The sequence below is a fragment of the Conger conger genome, chromosome 10 (genome assembly GCF_963514075.1).
Source record: "Conger conger chromosome 10, fConCon1.1, whole genome shotgun sequence".
NCBI lineage: Eukaryota > Metazoa > Chordata > Actinopteri > Anguilliformes > Congridae > Conger > Conger conger.
In genome coordinates, this window is record NC_083769.1 from 34,894,386 (window position 1) to 34,914,790 (window position 20,405).

At 43.3% G+C, this 20,405-nt stretch overlaps 1 protein-coding gene across 1 annotated transcript in view; it reads right to left on the reverse strand.

Annotated features, from left to right (window-relative positions):
- LOC133138373 (voltage-dependent L-type calcium channel subunit alpha-1D-like) overlaps window positions 1-20,405 on the reverse strand; it is an 82,430-nt gene that overhangs the window by 47,573 nt on the left and 14,452 nt on the right. The window contains exons 3-4 of the mRNA XM_061257070.1: window positions 3,443-3,582; window positions 952-1,097 (exon numbers count right to left, since the gene is read on the reverse strand). Of these exons, the coding sequence (XP_061113054.1) occupies window positions 952-1,097; window positions 3,443-3,582 (286 nt within the window). The remainder of the gene's footprint in view (window positions 1-951; window positions 1,098-3,442; window positions 3,583-20,405) is intronic.

The following is a 20,405-nucleotide window of genomic DNA, read 5'->3' on the forward strand; positions in this document are numbered from 1 at the left end:
TCTAATTTGTCTGGATTCTCCTGTACGATTCCGTTCAAGGTGCTGAAAGCATATTTCTGTTTTCAGGGGCCATGCCTTAGTTTAGTGCTTAAATTGTGAGGTTGGCAGGGGAGGAGGGACAAACAGGCTCCCCTGTATCGTGTTCCAACACCAGTCCTAATTAATCCCCTACTCCAGGACAAGCAAGTCCAGCACTGCACCACACAAACAGGTCTGCCATTGTGACTCAATCTAACCACCTCACATTTGTCACCCGATCTGGTGACAAACTGCTCCTTTCTATCGTTTCACAATCCCATTCCCAGCCAATACGTGCTGAGACTGCTCCCTCCCCCTGCCCTCTCCCCGGGGTCAGTCCCACCGCATGTCTCTCAAACTCAAAGGCCACTGCTCCACACGGCTTTCCTGGAGCCATCTGCCATTATTCTCTTAATATCTGAGTAAAGACATCCACTCAGAGTGCAACTGTGCGTATGGATCTGCCTCCATTTGTAAATGCTAATGATGGATTTGTGAAAAGAATCTAAAATCTCTGAATCATTTTTCCAATGTAACACAGGCCCCTCCCCAACCTATCTTCCATTCAGTCCAACGAGTCTTGTATTGTATGCTTGTTTTGAATACTTAGCCATTTCCCGCTTATAGATGTACTACTCAAACTGAGGTGGCAGTTAAAGGGGGGAGGGGGGTACTCAGTTAAAGGGGGGGAGAGGGGGGTATTCAGTGGGCTCTTAGTTAAAGGGGAGAGAGTGCGAGGGGGGTAACTCACTAGGGAGGGGTACTCTCTGGGCTCTCAGTTAAAGGGGGAGAGGGGCAAGGGGGTACTGAGTTAAAGGGGAGAGGGGAAAGGGGGGGGGGGGTACTCTCTGGGCTCTCGGTTAAAGGGGGAGAGGGGCAAGGGGGTACTCAGTTAAAGGGGAGAGGGGAGAGGGGGGAGGGGGAAGTACTCACTGGGCACTCCTGACACCAGGCGGAGAGGACGCAGCACTCGGAAGGCTCGAAGGGCTTTGACATCGAAGCCACCCGGCTTTCCGCCCGACTGGTGGCTCCCTGCATCTCCCTCTTTGGTTAATACTTCCAAAAATACGCTAAATAACCTGTCACAGAAAGCAAACACATCCGTTACCCTCCCGAGCCTCTTCATTAGCATCGCTGTTGTGTGACCTGCCACATCTCATCCGTCTGCTTCATTTTCCGGACCACAGAAAATCTGAAGCTAAGCGACGGAAAATACAGAACTCCAGCTCATACACATCGCTAACCATTGTTGACATTTCCATCGGCTTGGCAATTTTGAGGAAAAGAATACAATTTACTAACATGCAGCTTTGTGAATTGTGTGAGCTGTGTTTGTTTCACAGGGTACTGAGGCACGTGCTGCATTCAGATAGAGGGATGACCTAGCCATGCAGTGGACAGTATGTACTGTATATGAAAGATGAACAACAGTCAGAGAAAGACAGAGAGAGACTGACATTTCCCTCTAACAAAAAAAACCCAATTTATATCCTGTGCTTTTCTGGTCCATATAACTACATGCCAGCCTGTATTTAATCTTGGGGTATTTACCCTGTGTGTCATGCATACAGCGGTGTACATTAGGTCCTGCTGGAACAGGTGTGTGTCTGAGATAACCATGTTTCCTGCAGTGCCTCTCCTGCCATCCATAAAGACAGGGCACATTGTTCTGCATGTTTCTCATGTCAGTTGTCCAATAATGGAATACCTAGTATAGTTGCTGACGACAGCTAACTGATTTCCCAAATGGCTTTCATTTTATTTAAATCAATAAGTACATAATTTACTTAATAATGCTTGTTTTTTTCAAGTGAGCATTTTCTATGAATACTTACAGTATATTTGAAAATTGTGTTGATATTCTAATGAGTTATTAGCATCAGTTATTAGAAATAATGTGTGTTTGGTACAGCAGTTTTAAATTCATGTGCAAATGGGAATGACCAAAGGGTGTGTTTGTTTAAGGGCTTGTTTAATTGGCCCACATAACAGTGTGACCTTTTCTTTAAATTACCCTTTCAGAGAGTCTCATATCTAAACATTCAGGAAACACTGTCACCCAAATTAGCATGAAATTGTTTTTCATGAATTCAATCAATTTCGAGCACCCAGACCACCTGCCATTCCAGGAAAAAACCTTTGGGGCACTGGAGACAGTTTGGCATTCTTGGAAAAAATGACCAGTAATTTTAGTCAACTGTTCTACGAACAAGGGAACACAGTGTTCATAATTTTCAGGTCTTCATTTTGTTTCTATTTTAAATTAAATTTTGCATTTTATTAACCTTGGCCAGTTCCTGAAATGGAAGAGCAGTACTGGGAGGGAAAAGGACTACAGATTGAGATTCTGTTTCATTTCATTAAAAAGAAGCATTTACAGTATAACCTTGGCCTGAAGCAATCACACTCACTTACTCACAGCCAGTACTATACGGTATCACATCTCTGCAGTGTTAGGCACATGGCAACATATTGCTTGTGGTGGACTGTGAGCTGTTAGACACAACATAAATACAAAATCCTTACATTCCCACAATTGAGAAAATAAACACACAATCGAGAAGGTAAACAAGAGCTTAACACATCACAACGCTTTCTTGCATTCAGTGGGAAATGTAAGTGTTTTTACTGCTATTTTCTGTTATTCGCTTTATTGGGCTATTTTTCTCCTTATTTGGAATGCCCAGTCGTACGCCAGTGCTCAATACTGGATCCTCCACTACCAAACTGGGAGGGTGCAGTGACAGGTATGTGGTCTCCTCCGATGTGCCACTTCTTACCACACCTCAGACCAGTGCAGGTACCCAAAAAACCAGCAGGGGTCGCTAGAGAACACTGCTATGCAGATCCCTGCTGACTGGCCCTTCTCTAACCCCAGGTGACACCATGGCCTTTCCCTACAGGGCTGCTGGCCACCATTATATTTCCGTTGCCCCCACCCCTTTGCTATTAAAAATACTGTTATACAATTGCCAAATTATAATGCCTAATAATAATCCTAATTCGAATACCAGTAAAAATAATAATACATTTTTGCCAATGCACTAACATGGCAGGATGTTGAGATCACATCTTTTCCAAGGTACAGTAATTGTTCCTCATCTCACACATCCACTAGTGGCCGGTGGGACTGGCGGTCATTCCCCTCCAGGGCATCACAAGGCCAGTGGGAGGCCTTGTCTCACAGCCTACAGAAGGTAGTGACAGACTGCCACTCCCTGCCCCAACCACAGCCCCCCCCCCCACCACCCAGTCACATTTATCAAAGACTGACTCCTCACCCTGTCATTTGACAGCTAATTTAATTTTACCCAACAGTGCAGATTTGTCACAGCAGACAGATGGAATAAGAGGAGCAGTTATTTCGTATTCCACTATTTACTCAATACAGACGGACAGGTAGAGTATGGAAGTGTGCACTTACCCTACGACTACGATTATAAAATCCAGCATGTTCCAGCCGTTTCTCACATACGCGTTCTGGTGCATCACTAATCCATACGCTATAATCTTCAAAAAGGTTTCAATTGTAAAAATGATAAGGAAGGCATATTCTACTGTTTCCTGAAAAAGAGAGAGGGGGAGGGAGAGAAAGAACAAATCAACATTAATAAAAATGATTCATCAGTAACTTAGTTGATAAGATTTTTATTCAGTACTAAGTAAGTGATACAAGATACGGATCTGAGCCATTTATCTTCAAATACTATTTTTTTTTAAATATATATATATTTTCAAGCTCATACAGTTGGTATGCCCTCTTTTTGTATCTTTTCCCTTCATTAGGGAAAAAACATAGTAAAGAAAGTGTCTCAGTGGAGATTCAAACAGGGCATTTGTATGTGGGCTGAGTGCCAACCACAGCACAAACTGCACTGCACTGTTTCCCTGTCACACTTTATTACATTATATTTCTGAAGTAAGCAGCTGACAAATCATTTTCATTATATTATATTGCAAGTAAAGCTGTTGACTGACTCAAGGTACTGCAAACTACTGTACACTTAATTCCACTCACAAAGAACTGTGTTCCAGTGCTAATCACCAGTATTCACATGCTAATCATTATTCATTATTGTGTACAATGGAGTTAGCCAGATTAGGTAATACCTCATTGTTCTCTGCTTATGTTGAGACAGAAGACCATTTGACTGAAACTGGATCATGCAGCACATTTAAATTTGAATGGGCAGCCCCCTTACGGTGCAAGTTTGGGAGTGGTATGGTCACAGACAAAACCTGCTCGTATCTGAGCCACAGGGACTACAGCGGGAAATCTGTACCAACAGTATACTGTGCAGAGGTTTACTTTGGGACCTCAGATGAGGCTTTGTACAGCAGAACTGCATGTACTCTGATGAGTTGACTGCTACACTATGCACAATGCATTTCTCCATGACAGTTTTTGGAAACAGATTGTGCAGTTGCTGCCAGTACATTATGAGGGAAAATGTACAAATGTACATGGGCAGACCAAACACACTTCAGCTATAAGCAACAATTAATCTTCATTGTTCATGTAATTATGGTGATATCGATGATGACTATTATAAGAACATCAGAATACATAATGATGAGATCAGGTAATTCAGTCGATCTAAGCTTGTCATCAACGTCCCAGGTCATTTAATAAATGGAGAGACCCTTCAGGTGTCCATGCCCAGGCCTGATGCAGTGGTGGACCTTCACTAGATACATTATGAGCCTACATGGGCAGAATCACCTGTTCTCAGAGCTACACATTGTTATGAACAAATTAAGTATGCGTATAAAGCTACCCTGTTAAGGATTTCTGTAGGTATCACTATCAACAGCATTCAGTTCAACATCAGTATTTTCCATTCATAATAATTTTCACTCTATCAGCTTTAAAGCAATTGAAGGTTATGTATGTTCAGCTACTGCATACTGCCATGATCCTATGTGCATACAGGCTACACCTTCTAAGAGGACCAAAACTTTCTTTACACAATTGTTTCAGGAGCTGTGCCTATATGTGAAGTACAAACACATTGCCCGGGTGAAGGGGTCCTTCTCCACTGGGTTATAGGGATGGTTTTAATTCCTCAAACATCCTCTAATAACCCTCTAACGCAGAATTAATTCACATATGTATGTAACTCACATTATGTATATGCCATGAGTGGTTGCTCTTATACTGTGTATGAACATGCAGTAAGTGACTTCCTTAGGGCTCACTATCTTTGGTCAAAATCTAAGACAATCACATTTCATTGCTTCAAGTAATATTGTTATAGGTCATTTGCGCTGTCAAAGCAAGATTGCCCTTTCAATCATATCCCCAATAGCTTGCCATGTCTGTGAAATGTGCTGTGTACAATTGCTGACAGAACTGTGAAATTTCCTTTTGGAATGCTAGTTCTAATTAACTTTGATTGATTGGCATTCCTGTTTAATTAAATGGCTAAAGAAACAGGGGGTCTGCTTATGTCCAGGGGCAGAAGGTTGCCCTTCCTCTACAACCAGTGACCTCATCAGAAAAAACCCACTTAGTGGTGCAAGTGTATGCAGTGCTTAAAAGGTTTGATTGTCCCTTTGGCTTTTATGACCAATTCTTATCAGAAATGTTCACACCATATCTGGCATCATTTTAATCCATCATGTTTACAAAAGCTTTATTCAAACACTTTAATGGGTGGAAACGAGGTCACAGCTAAACAGAATGGTGTGAAGGAGATAAATGACCCAGAATCCAGTAAAGATTGGTAAAGACATTGATATGCGCTATTTACTGTTGAAGCGTGCATACTCTTTATACTGCCGCGGGCACCATTCACTGAATGACTTATGTTAATTAAAAGGTATGTGGATTTCACTTTTGTTATGAGTAAAAAAAAAAAAAAAAAGATAAATTGTTGCTTCTCATTATTTCCTTAACAGCACTTTAAGGAACTCTCATTGGTCAACTTTTTTCATCTCAATAATTGATTGGCTATACAAAAATAAGGTGCCATTTTAATCAACCGGACAATAACTGTGATCATGATGAAAGTGACATTTGGAATATTGTGCTCTTGGCAAATATTTGTCTCTATGGACCCTCTATAAAGCCACAAACCACAAACCATATAAGGCCCCCATATAAGGCTGTTAAGGCTGAAAATATTGTGTAATATATTATACAAATAAACAATGAGGCAAAACAAGCAGTCTATAAATGTAGTCGACCATTCCAATAAGGCCTAGTACACTCAGTGAGCACTTCATTAGGTATTTATTACACTTCTTTTTAAGACTTATTAGACTTATGCTTGTATAAATTTAGTTGCTGCCACATGATTGACTGATGAAATATTTGCATTGACAAGCTGGTGTGCAGGTCAACCTAATAAAGTGTCCGCTGAGAGTACATAATTCAAAACCACTCTGAAAAAGTAGGGTTTTTTTGTGCTGCTAGTCAGACTGTGTCAGTGTGGCAAAAATTAGAATAGGAACAATAATCCTTTCAAAGCCACATATTTGGCAAAAGTGTCACTAATCTAACAATGAAGATACACATGATAGCTCCTGGGATGAGAGGGCGATTGGCATGTGACAGGATGCTTTTGGATTAGCTGCAAGGCAAGAATAGTAACAATAAAGCAGGATGACTTCATTAATCCAGTTCAAAAATAAAACCTCTCATTCAACATCGAAAGAACCAGCAGTGGCATCACATTAAACCCATTAACTAGTTATTTGGCTGAGGTGCAGTGTTCGGTCGGTCATCAATTCAAGAGTTTGTAGTCTGCTGCAAATTCTGCAGATCGGAGCTTTGAAATCCTCTACTGTAACTGTCCTCAGTTGCTCTGAATTCAGTTATGTGTCCTCCTCCCAACATGTGCAACATTACCAACCAGCAAAGATCCACAGAGCTCTTCAACACTGGCAGAAATCATGTGAATCCACCAATCAGAAGTCAGTGTGCTCTGAGGCGAATGAAGCCAAGATTAAACTGACATAAAAATATGTGCAAAAATACTGCAAACCCCCGGAAATGGAATAGGCTAAATTTGTCTGATGATTAAAACTGACAAGAGCGATTATGGTTCAAGTACCCTGGACACGGGGACTCGGAGAGCAGGCACCAGACTGTTCATTCACGGCTCTGGTCACACTGGAAGACCACTCGTCACACCGGCTCAGGCTCCTGCAGGGTGACTGGTCATGAGGACAGCTCAGGCTCCCGCAAGGTGACTGCTCATGAGGACAGCTCAGGCTCAGGCAGGGTGACTGCTCATGAGGACAGCTCAGGCTCAGGCAGGGTGACTGGTCATGAGGACAGCTCAGGCTCCTGCAGGGTGACTGCTCATGAGGACAGCTCAGGCTCCTACAGGGTGACTGCTCATGAGAACAGCTCAGGCTCAGGCAGGGTGACTGCTCATGAGGACAGCTCAGGCTCCTGCAGGGTGACTGCTCATGAGGACAGCTCAGGCTCAGGCAGGGTGACTGCTCATGAGGACAGCTCAGGCTCCTGCAGGGTGACTGCTCATGAGGACAGCTCAGGCTCCCTTTTTTCCAAATGCTGTGCTGTATCCACAGGATTACATTCTCATAGCTGACTTCTTAAAGCTGTTTGAACGGCACCAAAAATATATCCCCTTCTCCACAGCAACAGCCCCCGAGGACAAGCTGCTCTCCCCTTCGCCAACTTCTTTGTGCTCTCAGGTCCTCAGGAAGCCCTCCTGGTACATAATGCCAATGTCCAACTTATAGAGCCGTCAGAATGCTTCCTGTAGTCATAGTCACACACCTCACTCAGTGCCCATTCACCAAGCATGCGCTGACCAAGCACTGGAAGGATTGGAACAGAATATGTGTGCACCTCCCACACAGACTTGGTAAACCGCCCTGGTCTACCCAATGCAGTATTCAAACACAGTGGTGAGGGTATGCTTTCACCAAACAAAGGCCTTCTATTATATCTTAATAACAAAGCATTATAATTAAAGCAGAGACAATCATTAACAATTACTGTGGGCCGTACAATAGCAAAAATCTCAAAGCTTCACACATGCAGCTGTATGTAAATATATTTGTGAACGAGGAAAATTAGGTAAATTGGTTATACGTTCTCAGTTACTGACATGTGTTTCCAGCTGAATTGTTCCTGTTGTAAGGTTCAGTGCTGGAGGATGCTGATTAGATTATACACAGGCATTTTAACTCTTTGAATACCACCTCCCTCCCTCTTTCAAATGTTTGCTTTTGTTGTAGATGGGCCTCTTTGTGTTCTGTCAACAGCCGAAAAAGCAAAGGTTATCGGCTGCAGGCTGTTTTCTTACTCTTGTCTCTATGAAGCACTTAAGCGCAGCATGAGGCAGATTGCCACCTTCTCTGTAGCTTCAGTGAAATCATGATTTATTTTCAACAAAGCAGTCTTAGCTAGAACACAATTCAAGGCCAAATTGACCTGCCGGGGAAAGGGTGCAAACACAAGGAGCAGAGAATGGAGCTTTGAGGAGGGATGGGTCCTGAGGATCTAGAGGGATTGCAGAGAGGAAATGAGCTGGGGTAGGGCTACGGGTTACATTTTGTGTTCGGTTAAGGTTTAACATAAACAGGACGGAAGTGTGTTGGGTTAGGGTAAGGGCTTACTGTGAAGAGGAGGGAAGTGTGTTGGGTTAGGGCTTACTGTAAAGAAGAGGGAATAGTGTTGGGTTAGGGCTTACTGTGAAGAGGAGGGAAGTGTGTTGGGTTAGGGCTTAATGTGAAGAAGAGGGAATAGTGTTGAGTTTGGGTTTACTGTGAAGAAGAGGGAATAGTGTTGAGTTTGGGACCAGGGGGACCTGAAGTGTGCTAGGTTAGGGTTAGGGAGACTGTAAAAAGTGTGTACATCAAAAATCAGCCAAAACTTCTTAAATTCTATTCTGTATCTCTGAGTTTATGTACATTGCCATTCACATTCAGTGACAGTGACATGCTGATTTCAGAATGAATGATAGCATTTTCCCAGCATTGGCATTTCTCAGTATGAAAGAATTGTAAAACATCTGCTTCAAGATGATGTCACTGCTTGCTTCTCAGCACACTTCAATTTATTCAGCTTTATTCACAGTATAATTCTCCCTGAACAGCACAGGCTAACGTGTGACTATGCTGTAACTGGTATACTGTAGCAATAAGGTGCCATGTACGCAATACAAGGCTTCATTACTCACAACGTGAGAGAGAAGCAGTGAAGGGCTGATAACACTGCAGGTGGTGACCTGACCCTGATCCCTGAGGGAACTACCTGAACAATGCAGGCAAGAAAACACGCAGATTCCACACAATGTCCTCACTTACTCATAATCCACAGCTGATAAGGTGTTTTCACAATGCATGCTTATTAGTGTATGCTCTTGACTTTGCTCTGAGAGTCTCAAAGTACACACGAGTAAGAAACTACACAGTACACAGTCTAAAAATGAATCATTGGACAAACTGCCCTATCTGCACCAAAGTATACAGCGCTATCGGATAGGAAGTGAAATGTTTATAACCACAGATGAATTCATTAAATACAAACTGCCTGTTTGCGATGGACTGTATCAGCATTTAGTGTTTGCCTTTTGATTTAAAATAAGGAGGACCAAAATGGGCCACAGCCACCCGACCAAGTGTGTCGCAGGCGATGCATAAGAGCGCAGTTCAGCATAATTGAACATAATTCATGCTGTCACGTCAGCTGCGAGGGGCGGGGGGGGGGGGGGGGGGGTTCTGTGGGCCTAAGCTCTCTGCTCACATTAATCCCGCCTGTCAGCCTGTCCCCAGGCCCCGGGGCCCATTTGGCCCTCCGCGCCCCCGTGCGAGGGGCCAGTCCCAGGAGTCCCGTCACACGCTCACACCGTGGCCGGGGGCAGGTCCACAGGCTGGGGGATGGGCATGGATGATTCGCCGCGTTTTCATATTTAACCCGATACGCTGACAATTACTGTACTTTAACTTCTGAGAGAGTATAAAGCGTCCATATAAGAAAAAAACAGACCAGTGGATTACTCAAGCTTGCTTCGCACATGGTCACAGTTATGGCGGTGGCGCATCAGCGGTGAAAACAAACAGAAGGAGCCCGCAGGGCAGCCAGCACACGTCTCTGACTCATCTGTGCTTATTTGTGGATGGAGAGACTTACAGTGGCTTACACATTCACTTCTCAGGATCGCCTTAACGAGGGACACAATATCACTTCTGCTCATCCCTTCATAGAAAACCTCTGCATCAGCAGGACAGAATGGATTCTGGGACGGAGACACAGTTACACTGTACTGTGTCTGGGGCCTGCAGGGAGGTAATACAATAGTGTCTATTTAGGAAGTCTAAAAACTATAACATGCATAAAATTACCATTGCCAGCGGTGGTGTCTAGGCTGGAAAGGGACATATTTTACGACATACAAATAACAAGAGCACAAAAAACCCAGCCCTATAGACAGATAATAAGTGTGTCATCATAGTACAAGACAAGACAATTAGAGTGTGATGTGTACAGTTTTTAGCATCTCCCACAGCCTTTGGACTACAATGGCACCCAAGATGCCTGAAGGCTATTACATTGTAACAAGAACCCTCTACTGAGGGAGAGGAAGTGTGCGACTCACAAAGCAGGCCACTTAAGTCTCTTTCCACAACTTGCCAAAGAAGAGGTAGGAAAACAAATGTCTTTATGACTGATCTAGGGGTAAAAACATTAGGGGTAAAAACAGCAAACAGAAAATGCATATATATATATATATATATATATATATATATATATATATATATATATATATATATATATATATATATATATATATATATATATATGTATATATATATCTGCCAAATGCCATTAATGTAATGTAATGTAATATATGCAAATCAAAACATGATGTGTATATGACTGTATGTGTGTAAGATGGGGAAAGTCTGGTCTATTCCAACAGTGGGCACATGGTGTTCTATAGCACCACCTCCCAGAAGCTGTTTGACATGGCAAATGAGTGCCTTCATTGCATGGTGAACTCATGTGTCTTTCTCATCCAGTTACACTGTGAATTCAACAAAAAACCCATGAGTCCAGTCTCATGGTGGCTGAAATATCTCAGTCATCAGCGGCTAGCTGGTCTGAACATGGTCGATCTGCGTGAGACCGCTGGATGTTGAGACATAGACCCACAGGATGTTCGTGTATAGAACTCAATAGATCATGTGACAGGCGCTCAATATATGCAGACTATTACAGCCTGACCCTGTAATGACACTACTGCTCTTTGACTTGTTAAGAACAAATTAGCAAGCGCATATTAAGTATGTTTTAAATCCCACTTCATTGTACTTTACGCCAGCACCTCCACTGAGCTCTCTTTTCCCCCTTTACAATGTGACTAGAAATTATGCAAAACTGTATCCTAAGCGTATATTAAGTTCCATCCCGTGAAAAGAGGAAGAGAAAAGAAGGAAATCTATGCAGCCTTTCATCAGTCTTTTAAGAGCTAAGAAATTTGATATTCTAAGTCAATGTTACAGACTGCACTACAGAGTGCTATCCATATAAGATCTACCAACCCCCAGCATCACAGGGACACAGAACCAACACCCAATACCACATGGAAATACACAGAAATCAGAAAACTGAAGAAAACCCCACCAAGAAGCATCTCTAAACCCCAAACACAACATGGAAGAGCACCAGTCCCAGCATCGCATAAACAGCTTGACACCAGAGAAGCTGAAGCACACTTTCAACAAGGCATCCATAAATCCCCATTGATAACTGGCAGGCTGAGCGAGCACGTATCTCACTCAGCAGCACTGGACAGAATGCAGCGGATGGACACACTGCTAATAAATCTCAACCCATCCATCAAGGGCTACATGCAGTCTGATTGGTCACTGACCACAAGAGGCAGGTTTATTTTGATAACCCATAAGCATTCTACTCACTCACGTCCTTCAGAACTCTGAACAAAAGAAAGATACCCGCGCTGTTCTAACAAGGTGCAGAACCTGGGTTGTGCTTGCTGAAAAGGGTACTCTGCGCCTCTGCAAATATCCAAATTTTACACAATACCATCCCAAATGCTCAGAAATATGATATACGACAGGCTATTGTCAGTGTATAAAAAGCAAACATTATGCACAAGTAACAAAGGAGAGAGCTGCGTTAACTACCACGAATGCTGAACTGTTTGCCTTGTGCGCCAGGTGATGAGTGGCTGAAGTGAAATAGGATGAGCCAATGAGCAGCTCTACTTTGTGACTGTGTCCAGCGAGGGAGGCTGACCCCGCCCCACCCAGCCCCGCCTTCCCAGACAGATGGACGGACAGACACAGTTTGCACTGAATCCCATCGATCGGTTGGGATCGAAGCCTCACATTAATAAATAAATAGATCGGCTGGGAAACATGTGGTTCATTGAGTGTCAACCGATGTGATATTAATTGATATGGACAGATTCAGAGCTGATTCAATACTGAGAGCACCCTCAGTCACCCCCTCTCACGGTGTGTTCTGTGCCACCCCCAGCCCCACTGCTCCCAGTATCCAGGCCACATCCTGTCATAACACTCCTCTGCCCAGCACAAGCTATACAGATAGCATGACCAGGACATCTGTGATACTAGCTCCAACTGGATGAGCTTTTACAGTTGAGTTTTTTTCTGGTCTCTTTGTATTCTTCCACACATACATACTTCCACACTGCCTGCAGAGTGAACAATGAACGGGCAGCACTGGAACTCAAGAGCACTTGGCTTCTCTACACAGAAAATAACATTAAATGTCAGCAGCCATTTCTCTTTTTAATGTATTTAATTAATGTAAATGTGCTGCTAATTGATGTAGCCTGTACAGGTCATTCATTTTGTTGCTAATATAACACTTTTAAAGTGTTCTATATTCTTGTGTCACCCAGCTCTGTACTGTATTTTTTTATTGAAACTTTTATTGAAACTGGTTAGTCCCATTGACATTAAAAAATCCAAGGGAGACCTGACCAAGAAGGCACCAGCACCTAGATAGTTAGGAAAATCACCTCAACTACCACCGATGTGCACCGGTGGCCATTTTGTGCCAGAACAGTCACCACACACCAGCTGAGGTGGAGAAGGACAGAACAATGTTTTTGCCAATTGAATCATGGGATGATTAGGTGGCAGGTTGAAGGAGCCAGGTTGGGAATTTAGCCAGGACACCGGGGAACTCCCTACTCTTTGCGAAGAGTGTCATGGGATCTTTAATGACCTCGGTTTAACGTCACACTGTGAATCTACAACAGCACAGTGCCCCATCACTGTGCTGGGGCATTGGCGTCAATTGAGGGAAGATCATACTCTGCTCTAGTGGCCCACCAGCAGCAGCAACATGGTTTTTCCAAGAGGTCTCCCATCCAAAGTACAATCCAGGCCCACACTCACTTAGCTTCAGCCATTTGGCAGGAGCAGGGTGCATGATGGTATGGCTGCTGGCAAATAAACTAAAGTTCCAGGCAATATGAAACCAAATGTAAAACATAAAATCATATATCCAAAGCAAATGTGAAAGAGCATGATAGAGGGAGGAAGAGTGAGCAAGAGAAAAGCAGAAACACAAGTGTATTCAAAAGCTAGATAAGAGCTTATATAAAGCAACACCAATTTCCAAGTTAATTACCATAGCTCTAACAGCTGCTTTGAACTCAGTTAGAGGAACCAGATTCTTAAGCTTCAACTCTTTCTGTAGGCTATACAATGTGGGGGGGGGGGGTGCACTGATATAGAGTGCACTGATGAGGAAGGGCCTCACTTTACTCATACTTGTCTTTCTGTCTTTCTGTCTTTTCCTCCAGCAGAGTTAATGGACCTGCTTTGTGTCTCTCAGCTGTGAGAGCTGGAGGTGTCATTCACTTAACCACTGACAAAGTGACAGCAATGTGCCAGCCCATTTCCTGTAATGCCTTTGTCTTTGTTTGGATGTTTCAAGTAGGCAGTGAAGGAGAAACTGTCACATTTAGCATGGCACAAAGCGTGCGTTTGATACATTTACTTTTCACAACACAGCCCATATAGCCCAGTCCTATCACCCAGAATCCCCACTTGACAGTACAGCCCCCTTGTATAACCCCACATTATAGTCCCTTCCATAACCCTAAAACAGTCTCTACTGACACTAGAATTTTAGAGCACCTATTCAGAATGTCCGAACCTAAAGCATGACCCATTGCCTGCATTCATAATCCTATAGGACAGTTCAAATGTCCAACCCTACAGCATGCCCTATGGCCTGTATTCCTAATCCTATAGGCCAGTTCAAATGTCCAAGCCTAACATATGACCCATTGCCTGGATTGATAATCCTATAGTCCCTGTTTACAAACATACAGCAAGGCCATAATCATACCCAGACCTGGGCCATATACATCTTTGAAATACTCTACAGGCACCAGTAAAATGCACCAGTGAAATAAAGACAATCACTTTTGATGTGATTGTTTGGTTAGTAACACGTTTTGACAAAACGTGTTTTGTCTTTTGTCTTTTGAAACATTAAAAATAATAAAGTTAAATAATAAATAAGTCCCTGAACTCAACAAAATGGTGGCCCATTCATTACCCTACGGCACATTCTCTTCCCATATCCCAGTAGCATGTTCCCTATTTACAACCCTACTGAATGGTTCAAATTCATATCCCAACAGCGTAGTCCCACAGTCATACCCAGTGATAACACTATGGCCTATTTTCACAGTCCAAAAGCATGGTCCCCATTAACATCCATAAAACAGAGCCTTCCTTTACACGCCAGACTGCTGTTTCCACTCCTGCATCACAGACAGCCTGTGGGGCCCTGTCCTGTCCCACACCACCTGCAGCCACTGAGAGCCTGCCCTGAACGTGCCAGAGAGTCAGAGGCACAAACACTGTGAGTGGATTTAATGAGTTTAATAAGAGCTCCTGCAGCTCCCCAGCCTGGGGGGTCTCTGAGTGTAATGAGCCATTTAGAGATGATTAGAGGGGAAGAGGATTGGAGCGGGGCCACCGCGTGGCCTGATGGTGGCCAGGCCTCGCACGGCTCCGTTCAGCTGATGACAGCGGTGCCGGTTCTTCTGCCTGTGTGCCTACTGGGGCCACTTCAGCAAACCCCAGCATTGCCAATCCAGCCAATCAGTAAACCCCAGCACTGCCAAATCCAGCAAATCAGCAAACCCCAGCACTCCCAATCCAGCCAATCAGCAAACCCCACCACTGTCAATCCAGCCAATCAGCAGAACCCAACACTGCCAAATCCAGCCAATCAGCAAACCCCAGCACTGCAAATCCAGCCAATCAGCAGAACCCAGCATGGCAAATCCAGTCAATCAGCAAACCCCTGCACCGCAAATCCAGCAGCCATTCAGCTAAATGGGAGAGCTTTGGTGGTCCAGTCTCTCAGCTTCTGCGTGTTCTTGCCAATTACAAAAAGAGGATGAAGTCTTGGTAAGAGGGTGCTTTGTTATCCAATCTCATATTGGCAACAACACCTTATTCCAGGTGGTCAGGTTAACAGAAATACAGGTGCCAGCAACTCCCATTATTCACAACACTGCACTGCAAAAAGCTTTCATTCATTTCCAACACACAAGGGACTCCCGTGTATGTGTCCATATGCACGTGTGGACATGTAAATCATTAGTCTCATTATAAATTCAGTGAATCTATTACAATGTGTTCCATTATTTTTCTATTAACAGCTTTCATCTGCAATTCATATGGATTAGTATGCAGAAGCAGATCGTAATGACATCCTTCACTGCACAATAACCATAAGAGAAGGCTGTTAATGGAGATTAGCATGTGTGCTAATTTCAATTTCAAAATAATACGTATGTTGAGACAATGGTACACTTCTATACACTAGCCTTAAGGACAGTGTGTATTTGTATTCCAGCTGTAATTGCAATTTCAATGAACTGTTCAATGAGTTCAATGTTCCATGAACTGTTGATTTAGTCTACCTGTAATCTAAATGATGAAAATGGTAAATGGTAAATGGCAGGCATTTATATAGCGCCTTTATCCAAAGCGCTGTACAATTGATGCTTCTCCAGTCACCCATTCATACACACACTCACACACCGACGGCGATTGGTTGCCATGCAAGGCACCAACCAGCTCGTCAGGAGCATTTGGGGGTTAGGTGTCTTGCGCAGGGACCCTTCGACACAGCCCGGGCGGGGGATCGAATCGGCAACCCTCCGACTGCCAGACGAGATGCTCTTACTGCCTGAGCCATGTCGCCAATGGACTGCTGTCTAAGAAGGTTAGCACTTAATATGCAGACCAGGAAGAATTAATATTCACTGCTTACTTAAAGACGTCAGACAATCAGATCAGTTCAAAGATAATTAAAGTTTTTTATATTATTTCTTTAAAGAAATTTTTTTTTTTCTACATCAGTGCAGTCAGGGGTGGCTGGAATCATACTCGGCTAGGAGTAAGAAAATATACAGAAACAGTAATGAATCTAAGCAGCTTAAAGACAAGAGCAATTACCGAAGCACTGGTATGAATGCAGTTGGAACACAATGCCTACATAAATAGAAGATCCTCAGATTCAGTTGTAGAATAACAGATCAAGGCCCAGATTTTCCATATGGCATACTGAGCGCAAATACAAAGATATTCTTCAGAACAACAATCCTTTCAGGATACAGTATATTGCTGGTAATCTATATATAATACTATAAATGATCTGAGAATGATGAGGTTTGCATGTCCCTTTCCAACAAGGATCCTGTGGTTCACAGCTATTTTTAATTATTCTATAACTTTGCTGTTCCACCAGCACAAAAAATACTATTTCAGCTTTTCTTTCCTCTAAAAAGGCCCCTGGTTGCTCTTCAGAGAGAGAAAGGAGGATCTAAATAAATCTTTTATGTCCAGATTCAGCCATTTCTACTTTCCCTCTGAAGGCAATAGTCAAAATGATGGATGCTGGTGATGCAGCACAATAAACAGTGATGTTTTAGAATAACACATAGCTTTCACCCCATGCACAGCTATCTCTCCTGGCTTAAAGATCAAATTCAACAGCTAGAGCAGAATGCCACGTGGGCAGGATTAGCTCCACGGAACAACAGACACATCTGATTAACCTCATGAATCCCTTCCCAAACGTATGTCTGCCGCCGCAAGATTAGATTACCAAGCACATATGCAAATACAATTTAAACAAATGAACAGAAGCGTAATATTTCACAGCATTTAACATTAAATGTGTATGTCAAAGCTTTTATAAAGGTACCGACGTCATGAGGCCTCCCATCAAGAACAACTTCCTTCCAGGATACTGACATTGTAACAATGCTGAAGACAGCTCATCCTCTGTAATTAGTTTAGGATGAACGTTCGTCATGAGCAATCTAAATTACTTTATGTTTCGCAGGAACTGACCATTAGGAAGACTGAAGTAAATCCTCTATTGCAATGTGAGACTTCACTCACAGAAATTCACTCATTCAGTAGGACAACTGACGTGTTAGCAAGTTTGGAAAGCTTCTTCTGAAAGAAGGAACTATGGTGATGTGAGTATCACTCACTGTATTCCTCCTACGGAATATTCAATCCATTGAGACATGCTTTATTATCGGAAATGTCCTTCAATAATATTTCGAAATCAATAAACTGAATAATTAAAAGACCATAAAATATCTGCAGTGAAGGGGGAGAGATAAAATCATTTGGTAAATGATGCCAATTTTTGTCAACTGTGAACGAAAAAAATATCTACAGTAAGAAATGCTTTATCACACAGCCATCCCATTCTTTTTTCTTGTTATTTACAGAACTGTATGCTGCACTCTCGCCTGTGTTGAGAAAAGGGAGGATTAAGCTCTTTGACCGCTTTTCCCAGGCCAGATGGCACCTCATCCCCTGTAACGAGCAGGAGAAGAGCACAGGAGTGGAGCAGGGGGGCGGCACAGGGGAGAGAGGAGCAGAAGAGCAGTCCTTGGCTCAGACAGAGAGGAGGCGGGAGGGAAGGGGCGAGTGTACGTGCGTAGAGCAAAGCCAGGCACACACCGGCGTGACCTTCACCAGCAGCCCACCCAGGACACACGCAGAGAGGCTGCTAATTAACGCGCAAGCACCCAGCCGGCTCACGCGCACGCCCCTGTCACACGGCTGGGTCACGTGACCCACGGCGTACCCGAGCGGGGAGGTGGGACTGAGCGGGGTCTGAACACAGGGGGTACTCGGGGGGAGCCAGGGCCGGTCCACATGTCACATTTACTGTATGTCAGGTTCATAAGTGGCAGACGGTGCGTGTTGGGTTCTCGACATTGTCAGGTTTTCTTTTGCTCAAACAAGTCAGGATGTGTGCAGTGGGAATAATCTATGTGACATTTGAGAACACGGTGAAGGAAGGCAGGCACTGTTGCTGTAACTGTGATCTCTACTTAGCTCTACCTGGCATTACCCCTGAACTGTACTACTGTCCACTGCCTCTCAAAAACCTAAGAAATGTGTTGATCAGACTGCAGTAACTCTGTCGTTAAGGGCTTGGCACACAGTTCCAGGAGAATGTTTTGAAGACTCCTGTCTGAACTGCAACTGCTCAGCAAAAAGAACCATCGACTGTAGCTCTGTCATGGATTACAAGAGGTGGGTACATAAGTGGTTACAAAGATCAGTATGTGGTCGTCAACCGTATTTTTTGTATCTGCTCTTGATATATTGTAATCATAGTGATTATTTTAATAGCATTTTGTGCTGTTCATGCATCTAGAGATTTAACATGAAAGTGTGATAAATGAATCAATTAAAAAATAAATAACCAAAGAAGTATATACCGCATCATGAACATGTTAGGGAAATGCAGTGACCCATTTCCTATGTGCAAGGATCTTCAATACGAGCCTGTGCTCCTCTGTGACTGCAGGACGCACAAAGGGTGCTGTTTGCCTGTGGGAGTCACAGAGCTTTGAGATTGGTAGGCGGTCCATTTCTCCTTCTGAACTGCGCTGAGAGGAAGCAGCCTGCTGATTAGGGCGGAGCCGATAACAGCACGTCACTTAATGTGCCTCGCAAACAACAGCCACTGGCAAGAGCTCAGCAGAAAACCTGAGGGCCTGACCGAAGCGGGAGAGTGCTGTGTCACCTTTCACACTCTGCAAATGAAAGCAATATCACACTCGCATGATAATTCCAATGCCCACTTGAATTGAATTTCAAATTGAAATGAAAGCTGTGTTTTGTGGCTGAGGGTCTTGCTGGGGGGTTTGGCAGGGAGGGGGTCACACCTGTGGTGTTGTTATTCCACGGCAGGGGGAGTGCTGATTGTTTGAAGGCTGGAGGGAGATATGCTCCCAGTTGTACTGCTGGAGGGAACCAGACTTCCCCCCAACGCTTTGGTCAGTTTAGGCTCAATTTATTCTTCTGTCTATTAAAAGTCAAGCATTTTGAGCAATTCAATGTAAATGTGATTGATTCAAACACAGCCACACAGAGATTAATCTTAGACTACAGGCTATGTGCAAGCAGGCACACACATAGCAGATACAAATGCGGGGGTAATTGAACATTCTTTAGCATTTGTCTAATAAACTGAATAGAACGCATAATGGATAGAAGGAAGCTCAACGTTAGACTGTGGCAGGCTGCATTTTAGTATTATATGAGAGACAAATTGGTAGGCTTAGCCTCAAGTCACAGTACCTGGGATTTATGCAAGATGTGTTGTAGCATAGAACAGAAACTGACGCACAAGGCCCACTAATGTACTTTACATTTGTGCATCACAGAATCTTTTCAGTTCAATCTCATCCAATTATTTCTTAGATAATCTGAATGGGTACAAATGAATGTTTTATGCAATTATGGTGACACAGAGGAATATTATGACATACCTAATTATCTTATATGTACTCTAAGATGATACATTAAAAAAGTATCTCTCACAGCAGGATACGTATGCATTGTCAACGGCTACCATGAGCTGCATTTACAAGTATATCTAGATTTACTAGTATGTTTGTGTCTCTGAAGCAGTTCCTGTGAGGCATACCTTTTTCAAACATTACTTTAAGTTTATTTCCTATTTTCAGTAGCACCTGTGCCTGTACATCTGAGACTTGCTGGGTGAGATGGGACTGTGTCTCCCAACAGTGTGTTCCCAAACATACCACTGTTTTGTGGCAAAATGTGAAAAGCCAACAGTACTGCTTCACTCTGGGCTAATTTCACTCAACATGAACGCTTGAAAAAACTTCATTTTGACTTGGATATACTGAGAAAAAAGTAGGAAACCTGAAACAACACAGAATATTGTACAAAGAATAGTTTGAAATTTGAAATATTCATTCATTCATTCATTAACCTAACCCACTTATCCTGAACAGGGTCGCAAGGGGGCTGGAGCCTATCCCAGCATACATTGGGCGAAAGGCAGGAATACACCCTGGGCAGGTCGC